The sequence below is a fragment of the Pseudopodoces humilis genome, chromosome 5, assembly GCF_049639895.1.
Source record: "Pseudopodoces humilis isolate 2021_Gansu_Grassland_sample_001 chromosome 5, ASM4963989v1, whole genome shotgun sequence".
In the NCBI taxonomy this organism is placed as follows: Eukaryota; Metazoa; Chordata; class Aves; order Passeriformes; family Paridae; genus Pseudopodoces; species Pseudopodoces humilis.
In genome coordinates this window covers 18,800,115-18,824,864 of record NC_142204.1, presented here as the reverse complement: position 1 = coordinate 18,824,864, position 24,750 = coordinate 18,800,115, and the positions used below count along the sequence as shown (strand labels likewise).

Here is a 24,750-nt window from a genome sequence, read left to right as displayed (position 1 = left end):
CTCCACAGAAATTATTTTTGTCTTTATTAATATCCAGGCCTACACACTGCAAAATGCAGAACTTGGAACTGAACGCAATTTAATGGAAATATTTCAGCACAAAAGACAACTCATATGAAGATACAAATTGATCAGGTAACAGAAGTATGAGGAATAGTAGATTTATAGGTATTATCCTGACATAAGGGAACACTGCTCTCTTTTTGCCTAAATTTAATTCTTCTTCCCCAGGAAGAGACTAAAACTACTGAGCCTTCCAGCTACATTCCCATTTAGAAAAAGAGCTGGAGAAGTGAAATTTTATTTATAAAATTATAAGTCCTAAAATAAATGGCAAAGCTATTTTTTTTAGGTCAGTACAGAACTGCTGGATAAAAGTGGAGCTCCTCATATTAGTGGGGGAATAACTGTACAAAACTTAATGAAAAATTAATCAAAAGCACAATCCTTTACTAACTCTCTCATGGTCTCAATGAATCCACTGCCAACAGTAAAATGTGCACCTGACAATCCTAATACCACATGTCAGGATTTGTGCTAAAATATGTTAATTTAAGTAATTAAGGATTAAGAACTTCATCAACAGGTGCACCCTCATGTGGACTCCTATCATTCAGCCAGGGATTCACTCAGAAAAATGTCCTTTTATGAAGGACATTGGTGAAAAAAGAAGACAGCAGCTCCATGCAGTTGGCAAGTATCTTCCCTTTCTAGTTTAGGGATGCAGCAATCATGGTATGTCACCTAAATTCTGATTGGAGATTTGCATAAAACTTCCAGTGAGTGTTGTCACAATGGGATCTTTGATGTCCACCACCAGACAAAAAAGCCTTGGTCCTATTCTTGAATGTACCAGCTTGAAACTACAGTAATTCCTTTGATTAGCATAATTGAGAAGAGCATGTGTTCTACATCAGCTGGATTTCTTCAATAGGCAATGACCATATATCACTAACTTCAAAAGGAACAAAACTAGGCCAATATATTTTTTTAAACCTTCCTCTTCATGTGTTTGTATGATATCTTAAAGGAAAAGCTGTGTAGAGAGATGAGTTTCTGTGCTGGAAAGTATTGCTGGATAACAAAGGCCAGTTTATATGACAGGTAAGTCTAGCTGCTAGCATGCTGTAAGGCATAACCATTGTTGTACATGTAACTATTGTAACTGGTCCAGTCATCTGCACACTGATATTCTTGATTAGACTGAATGTAGGGGTGATAAATTGTTTCTTTTCCCAAGAAATAAGATGGAGCAAGTCTCTTTAAAACAACAGCACTGAACTGGTATGTCAGCTTCCTACGGATCTTAATGATTTCACCTGTTCTTCCATAATTCCTCAGTGCTCTGGCCATTTTCTGGTAAGTCATGATCTTGCGGTTTCCCTTTCTCTCTCCCCACAGTTCTGCAAGTTTCTCCTTGTTTTTGGAGACAAACTGGAAGACACCATTTGGCTTATCCACCCATTGGATGCAGTTTGCCATAGCTGGATCATAGAGAGACTCATGGAGGTATTCAAATAGTCGAAGCTTTTTTCTACCTATAAAGAAATAAATCACAAAGGGTCAGAACAGAACTCATGTTTGTTTTAAAAGACGAGCAGTTGTCTTTTTCCTAGAAAGGGTCTTACAGGCAAAAGCATAGCTACACCTAGTACACTGTCCCAGATTAAAAGATCAGTATAAACTGTTCAGTGGAAGACCAGCAACAGCAAATGGAATCACAGAGATGTGAGCAATGCAGAATAATGGGATAGTCTGAGTGGGAAGGGACCCAGAAGGATCGTCAAGTCCAGCTCTTAAGTGAACAGCTCATACAGGGAGCAAACCCACGACCTTGACATTATCAGCACCACACTCTAGTTCTGAGGGGTGTAAAGATCTGTGGTGACAGAAAGGGATTTGGTCATTAGAGTTTCAAGAGCAGGTTATGTGGGGATGACGACAAATATCTGGTGACTTCACTGTGTGGTAGGTCTCAGAAGCATCAGTCTTCAGAGACATGATGTGCAGATGCAGACTCAAGGAACTCACAGTAGGAAATTACATCCTCAGACCGGGCAGGAAAGAGGTTCTGGAGAGCCAATCTGAACATTCTTGAATAAATGGTTTCCCTGTTTATTCAAAACTCAGAGATTTTGAGATGGTTCAGCTTTGTCAGGTTTGTTTCAGGAGTGTTTTGGGGATGCAAGGTAGCCCCTGATAGAAGAAAGGACAAGTAGGTGAGCAGGGAAAGCAGGTTAGTTTTTAACCCAAAACCTCACGTAGCCAAAAAACTATGATATTTAAAAGCTGTGATAGTTAAAAAAATCTGCAAAGTATCAGCTTGCATTCCCATACAGAATAAAGCAAGGTTAATACTGAAATATTTGCCAGTTAACTAAGTTCTTCTCACAAGCTCAGTTCTCCAGTTTCCTTGTAAGGCTTGCTTAGTTTCGCTTAGATCTTGTAGATTCTCCTCTATGAAGTACTTCTAGTTCCCTTCCCAAAGCCAAGTGGGGACCAAGAAGCTGCTGTGAGGAGGAAGAATTTAAGATTATCAAACCAAGAGGAACATTTTGCAGAAGAGAGAATCTACGCAGGAGAACATCTTCCACTTTAACCAAAGTGGAAATAAGCAGCTGCACCTGAAGTTCATAAAGTCTTGTGTGGCTATTTTAAACTAGAAACGGGGAAAGTGACAGTTGCTAGGGAACACTGAGGTCAAGACATCTGTCAGAGATGACAGTAACTCTGTATCTGGTGATAAGGAAAGAGGACAGAAGTAAAAGTTGGGCTGGGAAGAAGAAGAGTCTGAAATCAGAGGTACTTTCCAAAAAATTAATAACCTTTCATTATCTAAATAAAAACTGGCCTGTGACTGGAAGTAGATATCCTACTAGAAATACATACAGATTACTAAGAAGCTTAAAAGGAAACCCTTGAAGGACACTGCCTTGTCACAGTGGACAATTCTTAGCAGACAGCCTCCTTAGGTCCCTTCCAACCTGATTTATCCTACAAGCTGATGGTAGAATAAACAAGACCAGGGGAAAATCCATGGACTATTGTGGACTAAATTTCTGCTGGAAAAGGATAGTGTAGCCATGTCTGCAGCAGCACCTGATTTAGTACCTGATTTGGCCTCTTAGTTCAGCGGTCATTTCTGCCCATGTTTAATTTCTAGACACACCACCTCTAGCTGATGTCTTTGTCAGAGAGGGCCTATTTGCTCTTATGTGTTTATCCAGCTGTGTTTCCAGAGCCCAGCTGTTATCCCCAAAGTGCTATACAGTAGTTTGAGTAGGGTGAGTCAACAGATCTTTGTATTGCATCTCATTCCATAAGCCAGTGATCACTTTCAGGCCCTGAAGATCAGTCTAAGCCATCAGGTGAGTGCCTGCAGGTTTCCTTTGTGGTGATTGGAGACAAGCAGGTTCCTCCAGAAGGTGTTTCGGAGTATCTGCATTAGATTTCAGTGCTGAATTGTCCCGAAGCCGCCTAATTGTCTCAGGGAAAATGCATCTAATTCAATTCTGAAGTACCTCTCTTGACTGCCTCCACTCCACTGTGCATTAGCTCAGATCATGGAATGGTTTTGTGGTGAATGAACTGGAACTCTTTTCAGAGGAAACTTGCCTCAAAAGATGTTTTCCAAAAGCGTATCTGAGTCAGTGTACCCTTCAGAACTTGTGACCAGCCTAAAGATTGCCCTAAATAAAATTTTGTGAAACGCTTTAAACACAGGATTTGGGCCCTCAATGCTGATGGTTTCATCTGCAGAGCTATTCCTAAAAAGCCACACTACTTGTTAGTGTACAGAAAACCACTTATGTCTCAACAAAAAACTAGGAGGACTAAATTCATTTAGTATACTGGAAATAGTCCCCCAAATCACAGTTTCTGGCAGGAAGATCACCATGGGCACAAAGAAATCTGTGAGAGGACACAAAATAATCCCATACGAATAGTTAGTCACTCTGCAAATAGGTGCGGGTTGTCTTCTGGAAAAAAAAGATTGATAAGAGTGTAAAGGAAATAGGAAACAGGAAATGAAGCTTAACAGAGCAGTAATAACTGAAGGTCAAATCAGACAGTGACATGTAAAATTCCCCAAAGCAGCACTGGATAAGACTTGGAAAAGCAACATTTCTGGATTTGAAAGGTTTTCATTTGCAATGGAGAATTTCAGATATCTGAAGTAGAAAACTGAGAAAGAGAGGCTACTCTTCCCTCCATCCCAAAGAGTCTATGGCAGCAAAAGTAGTAGTAGTAGTATTAAACAACAGAGACCACAGTGTTCAGCATCAATGGGCAGAGACAACACCAAAAACTGATACCATGTGGTTAAAACTGAGAAAAGGGGATTTCAAAAAAGCAGCTAATTCAGGAAGCTACTTAAAAAGGCCTTATGATCAAAAGTAGGTACAACAGCTCAGAGCTGAAGCTGTGAAAATCTCATCCAGCACTCACAGAAAGGATGCCAAGTCCCTCCCCACCAAATACCCAAAAAATGAATGCAATAAAAATACAAAGTATTGCAATGACAATGTCACACAACCAATCCTTTGCAAAATAGATATCAATTCAAGTAAAGTCAACCAGAAGGAGCAGAAAAATCACCATAAAAATGCACACTGGAAGTGACAAAAGCTGAAAGGTGATTTGAAAAGCAAACTAAGAGAGACATAAAATTGGGTGTGCAATAATATTCATGTATGTAAAAAACTGTCAAGAAAACCACTGCTTGCTGGGCCACATAAAATAAGTTGTGTAAGTGGATAAAGATGTTATTGATATCTAGATAGATTTCTCTGCATCAGATTTCATCTTAAATGTTTTGAAGTGAAACATCTCTGGTTTGGTTTTCCATGTACTAAGCAAAGATGGAATAATTTAATAATAGATTTATCTCATAAGATTTAGCAGATGGAAATTGAACACTAGCAGTTGTATCCTAGTCACTAGCAAATGCTCACTTTTTTCTCCTGTAGAAAGTTAGAAAATAATAGGAAAAGGAGAAAGCATGATTTGTCAAGAGGTTGTTTTTTTTTAAGTAACATAAATTACATATCAAGATATGATCTTTTTACAGACCTTTCCCTGCTTTTGGCTGGCTAGCAGCAGTATGCATCACTTGACTTTCTGGAGTGTTCTGCAGTGTATGGTAGACAGTCTCATCTGCATAAAAATCCGTGGCACTGTTCTTCAAGAATGAAGACAATAAAAAGTTACTAATAGGGTACATTCCCTGAATAAAAAGAAATTTGTGGTGATTAACTGCCCAAAGCCTTCAAAATGCAACTTTTTATCATCTCACCCATGGAAGATTTTTCTCAGCCATGAAGGCACTCAGTGTAGTGTACCAGTAACAAGCAGCACTAATTCATGTCTGGGGGCAAGAGCTGCCCACCAGAGGAGAAGATGAGAGGGAAAACAGCGTAACTTCCTCACTCTGGGCCTTCACCCCTTCTGCTGGAAGCAGAGCAGGAGCAGCTTTCAGAGTTAGGAAAAGACAAGGGCCACCTGGACAGCAGCTCCAACAGACTCTCTAGTTCCCATGCTGTGTTGTTGTTAATCTGCTGGTTGAAAATTGGCTTTTGTGGAATTTGTTTCCCTGAAATTATCTCCCCTGCAATATTAATTTTCCATCACTCCTGGAGACCACACTCCCAGTGCTTTTAAGAATGCATATGGACTCTAATGGCTGAAGCTGTGCTCAGATAATGCTGGTCTTTCCAGAACTTTTAGAACAAATTGCTGTCGGAGAAATCAAAGTCATGGTTCTTTTTCACAGTGGCAGAAGCTACATCAGGGTTGGAAGTTGTTGTTCTCTGCCTGTTCCCAGGTAATACAAAGAAGCCCTTTTTTTCCTATAACTAATTCCCTAGTATTTGTTTGTTAGTTGTCATGTTATGTGATGAACCACAGAAGAGAATCAGAAACAAGCTGCTGACTCCTAAAAAGATATTATTAATCACATTTTGCAAATATTTCCCAAGGCAGTTTTATCTGAATCATGCCTGGCCAGACCAAATTTCTGTTAGTGTTAGCATAATGATTTGTATCAGAAATCCCAAATGAGAAATCAGTTTCCAGTTATTAACTATTATTAGAAATTAATTCACTCACGATCACATTTCTCCAGTTATACCCTTGCTCCTCCACAGATGGTGCTGCACAGTAGCTGGGACTTGCTCGGAGGTGGTGGTGATGGTTGATCACAGTCAGGCAGTTTTTATAACCTGAATTAGGGAGAGGGAGCAAAAACCAAGTGAGTAAAAAAAGAGACAAGAAGTTAAAAAAAAAAGCAACAACAGCAAATAATTTGACACTGTGCTGGGCCTGTTCAAAAGCATTTATCCTGTGTCTGCCTTCTAGATAATAAAGTGCCCAGAGCCAAGATGTTCCACATCAGCAGGTTATCTAACAAAATCTGTACTGCTGCTGCTGCTGATCATTCTCTTGGGCTGGTTTTGTTAGCCCTCACAACGAAAAGCAATTTTTTTTAAGATAAAATGCTAGATATTTCATAACATCATGAAATTGTTTGGTTACTGGAGAACAGAGGGCCATATAGACCACCAGACATAGTGAATTGGATAAATATAGACTCCAATAGTACATCTAGAAAGGAAAAGGGACTGTCAGACAGTTCTGCATGCCTTTAGTACAATGCAAGTCAGAGTCTCCAATGGTGAATGAAGTGAAGGAACATCAGAACATGTGCACTGCCTGAAAGAATGACACAGAAGGTACCCAAGAACTTGTGATGCTTAAAAGAAGCAGAGGACAACACCAGACTAAAGACATTTGAAAAAATTGCCCACTGCAGGTGGTCACAAGAAGATATTGGAGGGTATGGCTGGATCTATTGCAAGTGGAAATGTGGGTGCAGCTGTGGGCAGGCTAAACACTGCATTGCAAGGGTTTAATAACTCCATCAGCCCTAACAACATATAGAAGGTAGAAGATTTTATTAATTATATATAGTGAATCCTCCAGCATGTGCAAATTACCAGTGCAGTGGAGCCAAAACTTTGCTAACAACAACTGAAGATACAGCCCTACTGGTCTTACTTACATTTCATTTCATAATAGATAATATATAAATAAACTTCCTCATATGAAAGGCATTTCATACAAAAGACAGCAGGTACTTTGTTCTGGGCTTAGAGGGTTTATAATGTAGCCTCCTTGCATTTCTGCTTACAGTGTAAAAACACCAAACACAAATTTTAAATTTTATAGTAATTTAATTACCAAAACCTTGCCAGAACTGGAACAATTTACAGCTTTCTTGCATTTTAGGTTTTGTAAAGTATACAACTCTTGAAGCCAAGAAAAAAAAAATTCTATTAATTATCCAGATTCAAACTATCATTCCTGAGTACAAATATTTAAGATTTATATAATAGTGAACAAAAAAATTAAATGAGGAAATTAATTTCACTTGCTCTTTTTTTTTTTGTTGTGGTTTTTTTTTTGTTTTTTTTTTTTTTTTTTTGCATTGGGATTCATGGCATAACAGGAGGGCATTTTGAAGTTAAAACATTAAAACTGGAAACAGGCTGTTGCACAAGAGTCATATATCCTCTGATTATGGGAAAAGTGAGCTCAATGCACCTGGGGTGGTGGGTGAACAGAGCCAGTCCTACAGTTTCCCTGTGCTGTGACCTGGAAGATGCTCACCACACTGGGAAGTACTCATGGAGGGGTGGAAATCCTCCAATTTTCCTCCTTTTCATCCTCACAAAACATCCCATGAATCCACTTCTGGGGAATTACTCTCCCACCTTCATGTTTCAAGAAGTGCTTTCCTATAAAAATAGGAGCTGGGAAATGAAGTAGAATAAGGGTGTTTGTTACCTGGTGGACACTGCATTTCTCTGTCAGAGTGCTGCTGCAGCACTTCTAGAGCATCTTCAAAAGCCTGGCCCAGCACATCGTGGTCAGGAAAGTTCTGCAAGAACATTTTTCTGTCAGGACCCAGAAAAAAACAGGCTGGTTCTTTCAAGATTGTCAATCAGCCCATCCTAAATAAATGCAGTGATGGATACACATCCTCCTGGAATAGATCTTTGGCAGGCACCAAGGCATCACTATAATCTTTTACTATTATGAGAAAGCTCTCACTCCTTTGAGGTCAGTGAGACAATTCACACGGGCAGCATTACTCAACTCACTCGTCAGATGTTTCAAGGTTCATTTCCTTAATTTGCAAAAGAAGTTTACATAAAGGGTGTTACTGCTGGTGGAGAGTTTTATAGTCTGTGATACAGAGATGTTTGTATCACTTGTGCAACACTGCTTATGAAGCCAGAGTTATCTTTCAATAACATTGACACGACAAAAATAATTGCATATATTTTCTGAAGCAGTTATGCAGAGAAAATATTACACTATGCCATACAGGAAACCAAGTGTGGATTTTCAGAAAACTGTTTATTATAATTTTAGAACACCTTGTTATATAAAGGTAAAGATACCCTCAAATTTGAGTTTGACTGAGTCTTCTGCAGCATATTTGAAACAATAATAAAGGAAATACAGGTGTTGTAGACTTACCATTATTTAGATATCAAGACTTGAATCCTGTTTAAAAGAACCAATATTTTAAAAATTGTATGTTTCAAAAAAATAATAATTCTCTGAGCATAAATTAAAACAACTAAATGAAACATCTCAGTATTATTTCCAGTTACAAAGTAAAATAGTTTCAAAAACAACAGATAAAAAAGATTTATTATTAGAAGCTGATATTTAAACTTGTGACATTTTATTTTTAAAAATTCAAATTATTTTTGTTAATAAGTTTACAGTTTCATTAATACTACAACTTTTGGATTATTATCCATACCCTCACAAATACATTTTTAAAGACATTAGGAAGTGAAATTTGTTATTGTTGACATTGAGTCTTAGTCAACATAAGATTTCCCCAAGAAAATACTGGCCTACATTAAATGCAAGTGTTTAAGTCCCTTTGGTTCACAGACAGTTGAAACAAGCTTAAAGTTTTTTTCTAATATAGATTAGCATATGACTGTATATGAACATACATAAACACTCAGACTAATTGTGACTTCCAGAGGCAAATTTGATTGTTTAATAAACAGTGTAAATAGACACTTTTTCAGACAATTTAATATGAACAATATTACTCAGAAATATGTCCTTAGTACCTCCTTTTAAATTTGTATTTCTTAAAGAAAACCAGAATCAGGTTTTGTTGCTTTGCAGATTTCCCTCCCCCATCAAAACTGTAAATATAATAATCAATACATCAACATTTTACTCATTAAATACTTGATTATTGTGTGTGATGTTTCAGAATACAAAGAAGAGACAGGATACATAGATATTACCAAGGAAGAATTTTATCCAACATTAACAGTGAATGTTCTAAGCTGGGAGTTTTGCCTCAGGTAAGTATGTTATAGGGTATGGTCAAAATTTGCAGAAGTGCTTTTAAATCTTGACAACCAGGCAAATAATGGTGGAATCCTAGCAACTCAGTAAATTGACCTCACTGAAATCAGTGGTATATTTCTCTCTGAGTAGAGTGCAATAAGTATTTGAATTATCTGATCCAAATCTATTCTAAAACCAGAATGGGCAATGTCAATCCTTTAGCTGCAGCAGTAGCCACAGATTCCAAGGGTTAAAATCCAAGGCTATAGAAATTAAAGACAGGAATCTGCTTTGTAAAGCTTCCCACATGTTCTCCCCATGATTTTAAGCAATTCACTTTCCTTAAAGTGAATTTTTCCAACTCAGACTCCAAACTGATACCTTGACAGAACTTGTACAGTCACCTCAATGCTTTGCAAAATCTAAAACACACAAGTATAGGCAAGGTACTGTTGAATGGTCTTACCACTTTCACCATTGATTTCATACCAAAGAAGAAAAAGGCACACCTTAAGTAAGCTTAAAAAAACCACAAAAACCTGGACACTTACCTAGAAGTTCAGTTCCACACACAAGACAAGAATCTGTCTGGTTTTGGAAATGAAAGAAAGACTGACTTCCCACAGCAAAGGGCTGGCAAAGGGGCTGCATTAAATAGTTGATTTTAGGGAAGTGTTTTGCCTAGGGATTTTTTTGAGAGTATAGGTACAGTAAACTGCTAGCATGTTCCTTCATTCTGCACAAAAGAGGGTGATTTATACTGATATAAATAAAATCAAATGTTTTAATGTCAAAACATGTGGTTTTTAAGCACTGGGAGAGATTCATTTTGTCAATGGCACCTTCTAACAAATCTGTCACTGGTATTGTGGTAGGGTGAATCTAAAGCAAACCCCTACATCCCTCATCCGTCCCACACAGACTGGAGTGGCCTTTGAGCTTTCATCTGAACCTTCTTGTCAGCTCAGTTACCTCTAGGACCAAACCAGACCTCAAAATAAGAGTTTGAAGGAATTTCAGAATTCTGCTTCAAAGCTCCTGTTTGTAGCCCATGCCCAGCTCTAAAGCATTGACTACAGGATTCAGTACAGATTCAGACAAGCTGTAGTTGATGATCTGCCAAACACTTTCTAAGCAGCTCCAAGACATGATGTTGTATCCTACAGGAGCAAGAACTCTGTGGGTTTTAGCTCAGAGCTTCTTACTGCTGACAAAATCCAGTCTGTGCCATAGGTCTTTCCAGCCAAGTCTTTCAGAGGCACATTTTGCAGAATTTCCTCAGCATTTGCCACAAAACTGCTGTAAAATAGTAATTCTTACATTATTTATGTGTATTCTCTCAACCAAGAACCTAGTAAAGAACTAGCCTGGTTATGAAAGCTCAGTGAAAGCAATTTGAAGCCATCAACCATTTCTGATGGTTTCAGATGCAAGCTGCCTTTTCAAAATTTGCACCAAAAAATTCAGGTTGTCTTTTTTTAGTGAAATACATTAATATATGTATGTATTTTTTTGAACTTCAGGTTCTATTTTGCACCACTTCCCTGGTCTGACTTTGGGATTATAAAAGAAAATTAACTGGCAACCAGAGAGGACAAGGAGGGAATGTGACAAGGAGAGAAACAAGGGAATGAGGGAACAGCAAGGTCAGAGGACTTGGAGATGCTCCATAACTGAGCAGCCACAGCACCGAAGAGATTGTGGCCCACAGAGTGACCATAGTGGAGCAGAGGAAATCAGTGAGAAGGAAGCAGCAGTGAAAGAAAAGGGTGAGAAGCCATGATGTCTTGACCCCAAACCCCTGTGCCACTCATTGCCTCACCAAAGGAACTGACTATAACCTGTGGAGATAACAAGAGGGGAGGAGATGTGTCTGGAGTGCAGCTGAGCCTGGGAAAGGGGAAGGAAAATATTTTAATGTTTTTCTTCTTTGCTTCCTAATACCCAAATCAGCAACTAAATATATTATAGCAATAAGTTAAGCTAAATTCCCAAAGTGCACAAGCAGCCTTGAGGGTGCGCTGGCTGGGCATAGTGAAAGAGGGTGAAGGTCAAGAGATGAAAGCTAATGGTTTTACCACCACTAAAATGATCCATCTTCCTAAATCAAATCTCTCTATCAGAAATTTATTGTTTCATATGAGAGGTTACACCAGAAGGCAGGTCAGCAAAAGGTTTTTTTTCAGAGGAAACAGGAGAGTGCCATACACAGCACAAGCACACAGCATAAGAACAAGAGCAACTGCTGTCTTGTGGGGGAGTTTTAAACTCTGCAGCCCATTTGTGCATTGAATCTTTGGCCCAACACGATCTTAGAGCCAAAGCCCTAAGATCAGCTTACCTCCCTGCAGGTGTTCAGAAGAGGCAGAGGAAGGTGCAGCTGAGGACTGAGTGTCAGCTGACTCCTGTAACACATCACAGTGCAGCCAAGATTGGCGGCATGATGACCTCTACTAAGATATACTATTAGAGGAGAAAGCCTCCTTTGATTTTTGAATTGGATGGGAGGATGGATTCCAGATAAATGTCTGAGAAAGAGAACTTACTCTTCACATCTCAATGTCTCAAACAATTGATGTGCCTGATAACAAAATTTGAGTGTCCGTTAGAAACCACAACATCGAGCTCTTCTCCTTCCTCCATGTTTTAAAAATACACTTCAAACAACAGAATTTTGTTTAAGCTTTAGAATTTTCTTCCATCTCTGCTTGGCATGAAAGATACCTCACAGTGATGGTACAGTAGAAGCATTTTCACATCTGAATAAAACACAGAACTAAATAGTGTATTACAGCACTTGTCAGAGAGTTTGAGAAAGCATAAAGATTCTTGCATGAGGCATTGTTCAAATATAGAATGAAAACCAGCCTTGCCCTTCCTAAAGGAATTGAAAACTTTAAATGGCAAGTTTTCTCACCTAGCATTTGTAGATTTCTTGAAGTTTTTTGAACATCAGGCAATTTGTAACTGCCCAAATAGACCCCTCAAAATAGAGGGTACTTTATAAAAAAACATCCTCAACGTGACAGCCACAGAGATTTCCTGTGTTTCCATACTTGTTCTGGCCCTTGATAGATGCCTTTGCCACTACTCTTCTGGCCAAGCAGCTCTGTAATAACCTTTGTCTTGAATCCTCATGGTGTAGATTACACAATAATTACACCACCACAGATATTGTCTCCCTGAAAGTGGGAAAGCTGAGGGATCACATGCCTGTGCTCACCTCCTGAGTCTAACCATGCTGACCAGTGAACATTAAAGTCTCTGCCATTGTGCTCCATTCAAGGCTCAAAAGAAACTAGAAAGTTTCTTGGAGCAAGGATGACGCCTTTGCTCCATGCAGGAAGAACAGGAATCAACACATGGAGAGGCCTTTACATGTAGTGTGCAGTGATGATCTAGGAATGAATATCTCACAGTGAATGAGTCTGCAGTCTGAATTTCAAATTAGTTGGCTCAGAAAATCCCTGAATTCACATTCCCAGCCCTGGAATACAAAGAAATCTCTCCTTATAAACCCCAACAAATAAACTGAAGTCAAACCTCCAAACAAACACAAAAAGGAAATGAATGCAGCTTATTATTATTATTGTTTACCATTATTTTGGTCAGATAATTTAGTATAGAACACATATAAAAATACCCCAAACAAACTGAAAGGGAAACATAAAAACAAACAAAAAAAAATTATGGCATCATATCATATTAGCAAATCAGATTATGAAACTGACTCTAAAAGTCTGATTTGTATTGGAAAAGTTTAGTCTATACTTTAAAACATGGGGTTTTTTTATTACTTCAAATATGAAAAGATGAGGACATATCAGAATTTCAAATGCTTCAATTGCCTTACAAATAATTCTACAAATTGCAAACTCTCTGCAATGCAAAATATAGACTTTTATAGTAATTGGTGGAGTTATGGTACTGTTTCCTTAGCTGGTGGAAATTGGTATAGAGCCACCAAAGCCAAAGGATCAATGATGATTTCTGCAAACAAAGGTTGACACCACTATTATTTTCACTACAGTAAGGGGAAACTTGCTGTGCCAGCCTTAATGTTGCACATACTCCTGTGAATTCCTGATTTGTTTTAATTTTTTGTCTGTCTTATGAAGCATTGCAGTTGGTTAACAAAAGAATGCCATTTTGGCATTTTAATTCTCATAAGAGTTCTTTATAGTTATTTTCCGGCCCCTTATTTTTGAAAGAGCTTTGCCCAATCATCTCCAAGTACATCTCATGTGTGAAGCTTTTTACCCCAAGAAAGACAAAATATATTGAAAATGCTTTAGAAATTTAATTTTAAGCCTGAAATAAGATATTATCTCCTTCAGACTCATGTCCTTACCACTAAATATGAAACATTTGCATATCCCATTGGAGGCCTTCTGAACATGGATTGTAAGTTATGATCCAACCTTAAGATTTATTTATTTGGCTAACATTAAATCTGTAATAGATTTCACTAAGAACCATAGAATAATTACAATCATAAAATCAGATATTTGGATAAATTATTGCAGAGGTTAGGTTTAAGCATGGAATTACCTTTTCTAGGACTTAAAAAGAGAAGAGCAGCATGGAAGCTGAAGCTGCGTGTGTGGGCAGATCAGCTTTTCAATGGAAAACCCACATCTAAAGCCCCCATCTTACAACTAACCCCAGCATATTGGTCCAAATGCTCATGTCAGCAAGGCTTCTCAGGGAGCTTCTTCTTTGGCTTCATCTAACCAAAGGAAGTGAATTTCTGATGGGAAACCCCGTTGAGATAGAAAACCAGAAACCACAACAGAAGCACAAGGAACTAATATCAAAAAGTGCATTGTGAAAAAAAAAAACAAAACAAGAATCAGCCCTAACTAAAAAACTCTGAAGTGAAATATGAACAAATAATTTTGGTTCATTTACAGGTATAATGAGTACTGTTAAATACGGGGATAAATAAAACACAATAATACTTTAGCAGAAAACTCTCAGAGCAAGATGGGAACAGTAGGACAGCACTTCATAAAAATAGCAAAGAATAATGGGAAGAGTTCTACTCTAGATCTTTCTAACCCAAACCATTCTATGACTTGACAATTAGAAGGTGAACCTGATAAGGGATAAAAGTGAAAGACTTTCCCTGAAAAATAAAGCAGATAAAAAGAAGAACACAGTATTTAAATAACCCTTAATTGTGAAGCTGGGGAAGCCAAATAGAAACTAACAGTTTTCCAAGTAACTGAGCTATTTGTAGAAGAAACATGCTTTCAGATTTGAGGGGCACTTAGATCGCACAGGATTCATTCAACACTCCATTTCAATTCCATTCCCTCTAAACCATTAAGCTGAGAGCTGAAAAATGTTAAGTCTAGGTGACAGAGCCTTTTCAGCTACAAAGAATGGAAGGAAGCAATTGTGTCTGTTTCTGGAAAAGCTGGAAAGAGAGACATAACCGCTGTAGCATCTGCAACCATTTAGAATTAAAGACCTTTAGCAGACATACAGAAGCAAACAATAAATTTAAGAGTGTTCTAACCTTTTTAAGTCAAGATACACCCCAGGTTCAGGCAGACAGACCATGTAAACATCTATTGAAGCACTACATCTGTAGCTGTTGAATAGGAAGAAAAATCAACTTTCATCATTAAGCAGCACTAAATTATCTTTAAGTCCTCTGGAAATTACCAGCAATGGAGGAATATGCCCATAAGATAAAGTGGTGGAAATAAACCAACAGGCCAGCCTGATATCCCCAAGTTAATTTGGGATAGAAATAACAAGACACTATTAATGAAATTACTTACATTATGCATTAAAAGACTACAACATGCTGTTTTCACTGTAAGAATACAAGCTGACCTTCACCTGAAAAGAAATACAACAATCTACAGGATTATAGCATAAGGCCTATGAAGTGCATTTATTTAATTTATAACTTCAAAATAGGAAGAAATTGTATGATACAGTATAAAAGAAACAAATTGCCACTTAAAACGACTGGAAAATGTTAAGTTTTCTGCACCATATTTCACAGAAAATCTGTGATTTCTTCAGAAGACCAAGCATTAGAAAAACCAACTGTATATTTGCATTAACCTCCTCAAAACTGAAAAGAGAAAATGTTTTGGGTTTTCGACCAAAACATGAAATATTCCATAGGAGTTTTTCTACAGATATACCTTCTGCAGGTACTTTTGTCTTAAATAATTATAAATAGGGACAGGCTGGACCAAATTCTACCACATGCAACAGGAAGGTCAGCTGCCCTTCCCAGGCAGATCCATTGCAAAGCAAACAAACTCCTATTTTTCCTCTTAAAGAAAAATGTGGAATCACATTTTGACAGAATCTCCATGGAAGTTACTACTATACTACACAACTGGTGCCACAAAGTTAGCAAAAGATTTAAGCATGCAACCTCCAAAAGCAGAGTGGTTTGAGCCTCTGACAGAATCTCCATTTTCAGGGACAGACACCTACATTAAGTCCCACCAGAGAGTTGGACAGATATTTCCCACACAGGGCTGAGATGAAAAAATATTAGTCAAGAAAACAGGTCATCTGAAATGATGAAAAGTTGTGAGAAAGATGGTAATAAATAATTGTGAGAGATAACCAGTTGACCAAGTTCACTTGGGACTGTAAAAATATATCTGACCTTATAATCAGGTGCTCTTGTGTAAAAGTAGTTAGAATACAAAAACTATTAGCAGCAATTCTCGGTGTTATAATTGTCATATAACAAAAAACAGAACAAAAACAACAACAACAACAAAATCCACCACATTCTGACTTTGAAGGAGTAGAATGAGGTCATATTTCTGCCAGAATTCTAGATTTTAAAAATACACTTTAAGGAACTGCAAAGCAGCAAAGGAAATTATTTAGAAATAGAATTCCTGTCACTACTAAACTCTGATGGTGACTGAAAAACAGCTGTCCCAAATAATGGGGTTTTATGCTCTGATGCGGCAAATAGTAATGTGGGCATAAAGTGCTGTGACTAGCAAATAAATGCTTCCTATATTATCAGGAAAGTGCTGAAGAAGTACTTAGACTTTGGGGATTTTTACAAATTGTTGTTAAAGAAATCCTGCATCTTGATGGTAAGGTAAGAGGCATGTCAGTAAAACAGTTTCCAGGCCTGAAACCCTTTCTGAAAGAAGATTTTCCAAAGGGTTTTAATTTGGAATTTCAAATGAAACTAGCATTTGGTGATGGCTTCACACTCTTTTCCATTTCTCTTTGAGGTGATAAAGGGAAGGTTAAGATTCATATGAGAATCTGCACTAATTTTGTGAGACCTGGCTGAAGAGCATAGGATTGCACCAATGTATCTCAGATTGAGGGGGGCAAGAAGAGTGGTGGAAGAAGAAGACTGAATTTTCAAAGCTAAGGGAAGGAGGGAGCAAGTTTGGGGAATGGAGGGGAAAAGACAAGCGTCCTCTTCCCACTCCCAATCTCCCAAGACTACAGTGGAGGCCAAGATTTCACCTGGACTGGGAATGCTTCCGTGCTGTAGCAAATATTGGTGAAATTCCTCAGTGAAGCAAGAGGATAACCACCTGCTATTGCCATCATCTGAGCAGTTAACTCAGATGGTGGAGATGCAGGTGGCAGACTGAAGAGAATTTTTTTTATGCCAGGCTTTTTCCAAATGTTATTTTTGTTAATTGAGTCATCTGAAAGTGGGACATGGAGGATCCTCTTCCAGGAAAATATGGGAGCACTCCAAAGGCAAAAAATACCAAATCAAAACCTAATCATCTCCCTTTCCTCCTCCATGGCTTATATTTTATCATTTTCCTTTGAAGGCCCCTATTTTTTAATGTGCATGAAATAAATTTTGCTCTGAGTGGTCCTGCTCAGTAAATGAGACTATCACATGCAGAAATCGTGCTGCATCTGTTGCAGAAGTTATAAACTGTCTGGTGAACAAGGAAGGGAGAGGATGCTCTCCAAGTTAAAGCAGCTGAATGCTACCCTAGAGAAGTGGGTTTAGGTTCTGAGCCTGCCTCTACCACAGAGTTCCCAAATGATGTGAGGCAAGTCCCTTTGAGCAAACTTTCACAGGTGGTCACTTACTGTATGTTCCTCATTTTTGGGACTTCTGACTCGAGACCCCAGCATCAGATTTGCAGAAATGCTGAGCAGGACCAGCTGTAAATGTAGTCACAGAGTGCTGGCCTGACCCCACAAACTGCATTCAAATGCTAAACTCTCCAAAACAGGAGTTCCTGGGTATCACAGATCAAATACACAGAATTAGTGGTTATTTTCCAATTTAATCTCACTGTGCCATCATTCCTGTAAAGCAGGGATAAAAATTGTCTTCATATCACAACGCACTTATAAGTATCTTAGTCCTCATGTAGCATTCACACATTGTAACAGAGGAAGTATTAAAAGAATTCTATAAAGAGGTTAACAATTCTCTCTTGAAAGCAGTATCTGACTATGTAGTGGATAAGGCTTGGGGATGCAATCAGGATTGAAATCCCATTAGTCACTAAGAGAGCACTGCCCATTTATGTACTGAATGAAAGAAAGAACCTTGCAGCAGAGCTGCTGGTGGTTGTGCCACAATAGTGCCCCAACACATGGCGCTCAGTGAGGACAAACTAAAGCTTTACCAGTCAACTTAATTTGGCTATGTTCCAATTAACTTTTGATTACTTTATTTGCAATCTTAATGTCCTTTTAAAGATTTCATGTGTGCAAGGATAGAAGGGCTGGGGTTTTTTACTAGTTTGTTACTTTAGAAAATAGTTTCATCTTCCTTTAAAAAAAAAAATCAGGGGCTTCACCAGAGGTGCTTTAAAAACAGCAATATTTTTTTTTCCAAAATACTTTGAAGACTTTTGACTCTGATAGATGTATTTATATAAAACAACATTAAAAAATTTATAACAAGCTAAAAATTCCTTTCCCTCAGTTCTCAGATATACAATATTCATCTCAAAAAATGACTAATACAACAAAATCTCAGAATAATTAGAGACAAAAAGCACATACAGCATAATCCTGGAAATTGTAGGAAGGGGAATCTTTGGGAGAGTTTGGAGTTCCAAGGCAACAAATAGATTGCTAATGTTCCTTTTGTGAAGTGGTCTGGGCTGAGCTTTCTTTGTAGAAACTCCAGCTAGTAATGGGATGCAGTTGGAGCTTGACATGTGCCTATGCCTAACAAGCCAGAGAGTTGGTACATCTGTTCTCCATATTTCATATTTTCATTCATTTGCAGCAGCCCCATGCCTTCTAACACAAACATGACATAAAAAACTTGGTATGTGTACTGCAAGGTCAATCAATCAATTTACATACTGATGAGGAAAGAGAGAAATAATATTTTTTTTTTTTATTTTTTAATAAGCAAAATTAAAAGCAGGAAAAAACAGATGTCTGTATTTTCTTCTGTGTATAATTTCAGGGTAATCAGACTGTCTCTCACTCAGTTCTATTTACCTATAGTTAAATATTAAGCATCAGTGATAATAAATTCCACAAGTGCCTGTCAGAGTTCTTTTGTTTTTTTGGCCATCACAGAGTACAAAGGCTGACGAAAAAAACATTTGCTTGAGAAAATTACAAAGACCAATAATAACGTGGAAACTGAAAGGCACCAAATTAAAGGAAAAGAAGCCTGAAAAAATGTAATCAGCTTTGATTAAAATAATCTCTGTTGCAAGTACGGAATTCCCATGTGAATGCTAGGAAACAATGAAAAATCTATTTTTAGAAGACTTATATGACTCAACATAATGCTTAATGTAAATAAGTTCCTCTTTTTTTAATAGAGCTTGAAACTTGCTAGCATACAGGAGCACAATTCCTGCAGAACAAAAGCACTACTTCCACGTGCATTTCAGCAGACATATTACTTTTAGTTTAAGACTCTTTTGAAGGTGTAAATGCAATTGTTAGACAAAGAAAACCACACAATGTATTTTTACACAGAACTTTTAGGGTACTACATAGGTAGATTGCCCTTGTGTGTCAAGAGGGCTTAAATAAAAGGGCTAAAAGCAATTCAGGTGATAGCCATGCTTGCTCTATGTCCATGTAGAACACTTGCCTTGCACAAATCAACCACAGATAATTCATATTAGCCAGACTATCTTGCTAGCTGGAATGGGTACCCAGGAAAAAAAAAAACAACCTTTCTCATGTGTCATCATTTAACAAAAGAATCAAAAATGCAGCAGACTTCTCTGAAATTATGCTTTTTTCCACACCAGCAGTGAACTGTGTGTTACAGAGAATATTGGCTTTGGTCCTACTGGAAGTACTTTTTTGCAGAATGCCCTTCACCTGATGATAAATCTGAATAAATTCCCATTTCACTGCTTCACTTCCAATTAAACCATATATTCTTGAGTATAATGTGCAAGTCAGGTCTCCCTTTACCAAGCCTCTGTTTTAGCTGTAAATCTTAGGCAGATGTTTAAGGTAATATGAACACATTAGTTATACATCTTGGTACACTGTTGCAAGAAGCTTTTGAAAGCACCTGATTGTTGCCTGCTTTTGTTGAGATCCTTTGTTCCTCCTGATGGGCGGATAAATACTCTTCAACTAATTAAAGTTAGAAAGTGTATCTTTATTACCCTGCTGGGCACCTCCCACAGGCACCTGTGAAATCCATGGGGCTCTTGCCCTCTTTTATTCACAAAAATCTTACATATTCATATAATTATTCACTACACCTGTACATACGCATTACCTAACCTTGCCTACCCCTGCTTCATATTAAAATGAGTTCAAAGTCTTTCCATGCTTGCGTAGTTCTTTATTCCAAATGAGTCAGTGGGTTTCGAAATGGGTCAGTGGTCTCCTAAGATGAAGTCAAGGACATTTTCTTCTCATTAAACTCTTCACCTTTGCCTTGTTGGCAGGTTCTCTGGACCCTTGGCCATGGTCCAAGCTCCCCAGCCCGGTTCTGGCTGTTTTTGGGCCCAGGTGTAGTTACGGTTTCTTTGTCTTTACAATACCCCATCCTCCCATCCTGACACAACAAAGCCAAGAAAATGATATATTGTCTTAGATCTAACGAGCTCCATCTGCTAATAATTAACTTTTCTACATTGCTTCTACTCTCCTTGCTTAATTCTTAATCATTATATGTATTGCTTCTATCCCCTAGCTAAGCTCTTAACCCTTTAATTCTTTCAGACCCTTCATTTACTCCTATTTATCCCCTGCTACCACAAGCAGCTGCTGCTGATCTCCAAATCAATACCCTGTGACATCCTGGGTGATGTGTCAGTGCACAAACATTTATGAATTTATCTGATGAACACAGACAAAAGAATGAACTCATAGAAGAAAAAGTCACAAAAGAATTTTGGAGAGTTTTCACTAAAACAAGGAAGTTTCAATGAAAAGTAGGGACTAGCAGCTGGAAAATAAAGCTGGAAGTTTCTAAATTCTTGCAAATACAGTTTTAAGATTTTTTTTTTTTTTTTTTTTTTTTTTTAGTATTTGCTTTCCCACATACAGTTGACTGCCATCTTCAAAGGCTTTGGGCAGAATGTCTGAGAAACATACCCTCTCCTTTTGAAATATATTGTCATCTCCTACAGTAATAAAGATCCTGCTTTTTCCTTGGTGTGCTCACAGACTCCAGGTCTCATGCTTGTTAAAAAGCACTGAAGAACTTCCCAAGGCTCAGTGTGTCTGTGGATTATGCTGTGGATGTTTCTGAAACAGATATCTAAAAACTTACCTACTTGTGATTGTGAGGGGTTAGAACTGAGGATCTATTTGATCCCTTCAGTCTCATGTTCCCCATCAGTTTGATCTTATAAAAATAACAACCATCTAGCCATAAAATAGCAAGGATTTTTTGAGCTACTATGTACACACATAGCATTTTCATTCATAAGTATTGCCTGATGTCATGAACACATCTCTTCAAGGAGCTGACAGAGGTAGGACCTTATCAATGGAATTTCAAATTTTATCCAACACAGGATGAAACACCACATGATGAGGGCAACTTCTGTATTGTTGCTGATTGCAGTGCAGAATGAAATGTGACAGGATTCAGTAACTATCCTGGTGCCTGACAAGTTACTTTTTTTTTTTTTTTACTCACAAGAAACGTTGAAAAAGTGCTGAGTTTTGAAAGTACTTTTTAGCTGTTCTATCTTCATGCATAAGTAAATCATTGCGATGCAAAGTGAATGGTTTGGTGGCAACTCCTACATTAAAGAAAAGAGAATTTCTGTTCACTATCTGTCAACAGGGAGATCACTGCCATCTGAAAGAGGAATGTTTAAAGAAAGAATTAACAGATACATTGAGATTCTGTATGTTAGAACAGTAGAAAATACAGGCAGTGGATAAAACAGTGGCAAATGCAGGAAAAACTACTGTGAGAGCAGCAATAGGCTTCTGATTTTGGCCATCTTACTGCTCATTTGAAGATCACTGTAGTTTTGGAAGAGGCTCTTAGGAGGTTTCTGAAAGGTGAAGGAGATCATTGTACAAGAGGATGGGTGTGTGTGAATACATTACCTTTTCGAGGGCATGAAAAAGAATAAAAAAGCCTAAGGCTTACACAATAAGCAGACGTTTACACTGGCACCAAGTAAAAAAATGTTCAACAGAATAAGACTAGAAGTGTGCCAGTGACAAATAACAGCATCATTAACTATACTGTGAATTTTCAGCCTCAATTTTTTTTTTATTTTCACAAACAAGACCACTTGAAACTTAGGTAAACTATACACAATACAGTTTCTTGCATGTTATATTAGGCTGGTTTATTCTTATAAAACAGACAATTCATCCTAGGTCCTACCCAGACTATACTGTTCACATGAGAAAATACATGTTTATATTTGTATCCTGAAGCAAGAGCAAAAAAAGAGGATTTATCCTGCTCTTTGCAGAGGCTGCAAGATCCCAGGGACAGCCAACATCCCCACAGTCTGGTGCTACTCACATACTGCAACAGAACTGAGTTTCCCGTTTCTTGCTTCCAAGTTGTGGGTACAAGTGTTACCTGTTGGATGGCTGATTTTGAGATTAGCATGTCACTGGGATACTCTTGGGATTGTAACTGTAAGCTCCATATGCTGTCAATTAATACAGATTTCAGAAACTGATTTTTTTTTTTTTTTAGTTGTAAGTGAAGAAATTAGCAAAGTACACAGAAATAATAGGTTGGTGGGACTGATTCCAAGTGTACAAGCCCAAAGATTGCATGGTCCTCAGATAAAATGATCAAAACAATTCTGAGCAAAGAACAATGTGGAATCCCAACATATCAACTCTTTGGGACAAAATTCTACTGATTTTGACCAAGGTGGACGGGCCACCTCTACCTAACCCACAAAAGGGATATATATAAATTATACGTGTTTGATAAACAGCAAATACAAGCCATTATAAACAAACCAGTTGCAGACAAAATAATGGAAAGTTTAGCTGTGTTTAACCCTGTTGTCAGACCATCACTGGGACAAAAATAACCCTCAACCGTGTGTTTAAATGTAGGTTGACAGGCTAGCAAAAACACCTGCAAGCAAAAATATCACACTTCTGTCTTCTTCTGCCCATTTTCCTTATATCATCTCCCATGACAGACAATACAAAGCTAGGAGTTCCACCATGCTAACTGGGAGAAAGACTGAAACACATGGATGGGGTGGGAAGTGGAGGCACCTTGCACCAGAATAACAATGGATGTTTTAAAGATGCTTACGAAAATTCACAGGAAAAATCGTTAAATTACTACATTTTGAAGACTGATGCAAATAAGATTAAGAAATGATGCCACAGTTCAAATTAACACAATTATCCATAAATTGTTCCTAAAAATAAAGATATTAGTCTAATGACTGACATCCGCTAATTTCTAGAGTCAAGTTTTCATAGCACAATACATTGGATTTTAATAAAGGTGGTTCGCTGAAACTGCAGTACCTGAAATCCCACAATTATTAAAATCCCACATGCTCTGAGTTCAGCAGCTGTTCAGAAGCTTTAGGAACTGGTTAGAGGGAGCTTATTTCAGGACCAATGTACACAGCAGTCATTACCTGTAGGTAGAATAGCTCATATGCAATTATGCTACAATGACATTTAAGAAAACACCCTTACCTTTAATTACAGTATTTGAGAGGTGAAGAGGAGCCACTTGCCTTAGGTGCCCTTCATGTCTAATGGCACTTAATTTTACAAATGAAAACTGATTTTTCCATTAGCTGATAGTTTTTCTTCTGAAGAAGTACAATTTTGCTTATATATAATTCATAGGTGGGGAAGTTATTTCAAATCAAAGGGGTACTTTTATTCTTCCTGAGGAACATGCCACAAAACAAACTACAAGAAACTTGTGTGAGAAAGTATAAGCTATGATTTCTTTTGGATATGAATTCAGGGAAGGTGCATTCAAAGGCAGCTCTGCAAACCTTGTCTTTGCATCAATCATTGCTTGTTTTCATACTTTTGCTTTTGTTCTCATGAAAAGAGACAGTATGATAGCTCTACTTCAGGGCCTCAAAAAAATCACTCAGGAGTTCCTGCAAAGCAGGGACAGCCATGTTAACTTCCCTGTGATACCAACACCAACACTTTGGAATGAATTTTGACGGTGTAAAGCTACCTGAAAACACCCCTCCAACCCTGATCTTACACTGTTCTTCTTTCTTGGTACGCCTCTCTATATAATATTGACATTGGCTTAGTCATTCATACTAATTTTATCATAAAAAAATACCATATTTCTGACAAATGAATGAGGTTTTTCAGATGCATGAGGAAAGAAAGTGTGAATGGGAGATACAGTTGAAACAGCTACCTGGACAACACAGTGATGCTGGGAGAGGTCTTGAAGATATAAAAAGTTGGGAGCTGGTTTGATGGGATGGATTTTGGGCACTGGACAGAAAAAGTAAATGCATGCTGAGGAGAATGAGAGTTATCGAGTACAACACTGCTTCAATGTTTTTTATGCTGAGGGTTCCCCGTGTTTTGGTTCAGTCAAGACATCTCCTACTAATGGGGTAGTATACTGCTATCCAATAATTTGAGACAATTAGACAAAACACCAAAATTAATAGGCTTCCACCCATATTCATTTCAGCTGGATTTGGGTTTGGCCCAGATAACCTCCTACAACCTCTTTCCACCTCAACTGCTCTGTGATACTGTCAGTCACTACCAGGGGTGTGTGATCTCTCTCTTTAAAGTGCCTGACTACCAGGTGACTGTCAGTGACAAATGTGACCATCTGCAGGTCTGCCCCTCAGGGAAAGACTGTCCTAAGGAAGAAAGACAGTCCAAGCTATGGAATTACTTCCATTGAACAAATGACTAAAAGAGTGCTTTTCCTTTGTTTCAGGAAAGCTGATCAGTGGACAC

The 24,750-nt window shown here is 38.0% G+C and overlaps 1 protein-coding gene across 5 annotated transcripts; it reads right to left on the bottom strand.

Moving 5' to 3' along the window:
- Positions 1 to 213: 213 nt before the first annotated feature.
- Positions 214 to 23,579, bottom strand: SPIC (Spi-C transcription factor). 5 transcript variants are annotated; one of them, XM_088055534.1, is made up of 6 exons: positions 23,488 to 23,579; positions 8,545 to 8,571; positions 7,846 to 7,939; positions 6,109 to 6,221; positions 5,074 to 5,182; positions 214 to 1,538 (listed from the first exon to the last, which is right to left on the bottom strand). In XM_088055534.1, exons 2-6 carry the CDS (start codon positions 8,545 to 8,547, stop codon positions 1,111 to 1,113), a joined length of 747 nt encoding a protein of 248 aa, XP_087911660.1. In that variant the 5' UTR covers positions 8,548 to 8,571; positions 23,488 to 23,579; the 3' UTR covers positions 214 to 1,110. The 5 variants fall into 5 exon arrangements, 4 of the variants coding, with proteins under 4 accessions (XP_087911660.1, XP_005527947.1, XP_087911662.1 ...); XM_005527890.2 differs by lacking the exon at positions 23,488 to 23,579 and adding an exon at positions 9,942 to 10,026; XR_015772544.1 differs by lacking the exons at positions 8,545 to 8,571; positions 23,488 to 23,579 and having other exon boundaries at positions 214 to 503; positions 605 to 1,538; positions 7,846 to 7,951.
- Between the last annotated feature and the right edge of the window lie 1,171 nt (positions 23,580 to 24,750).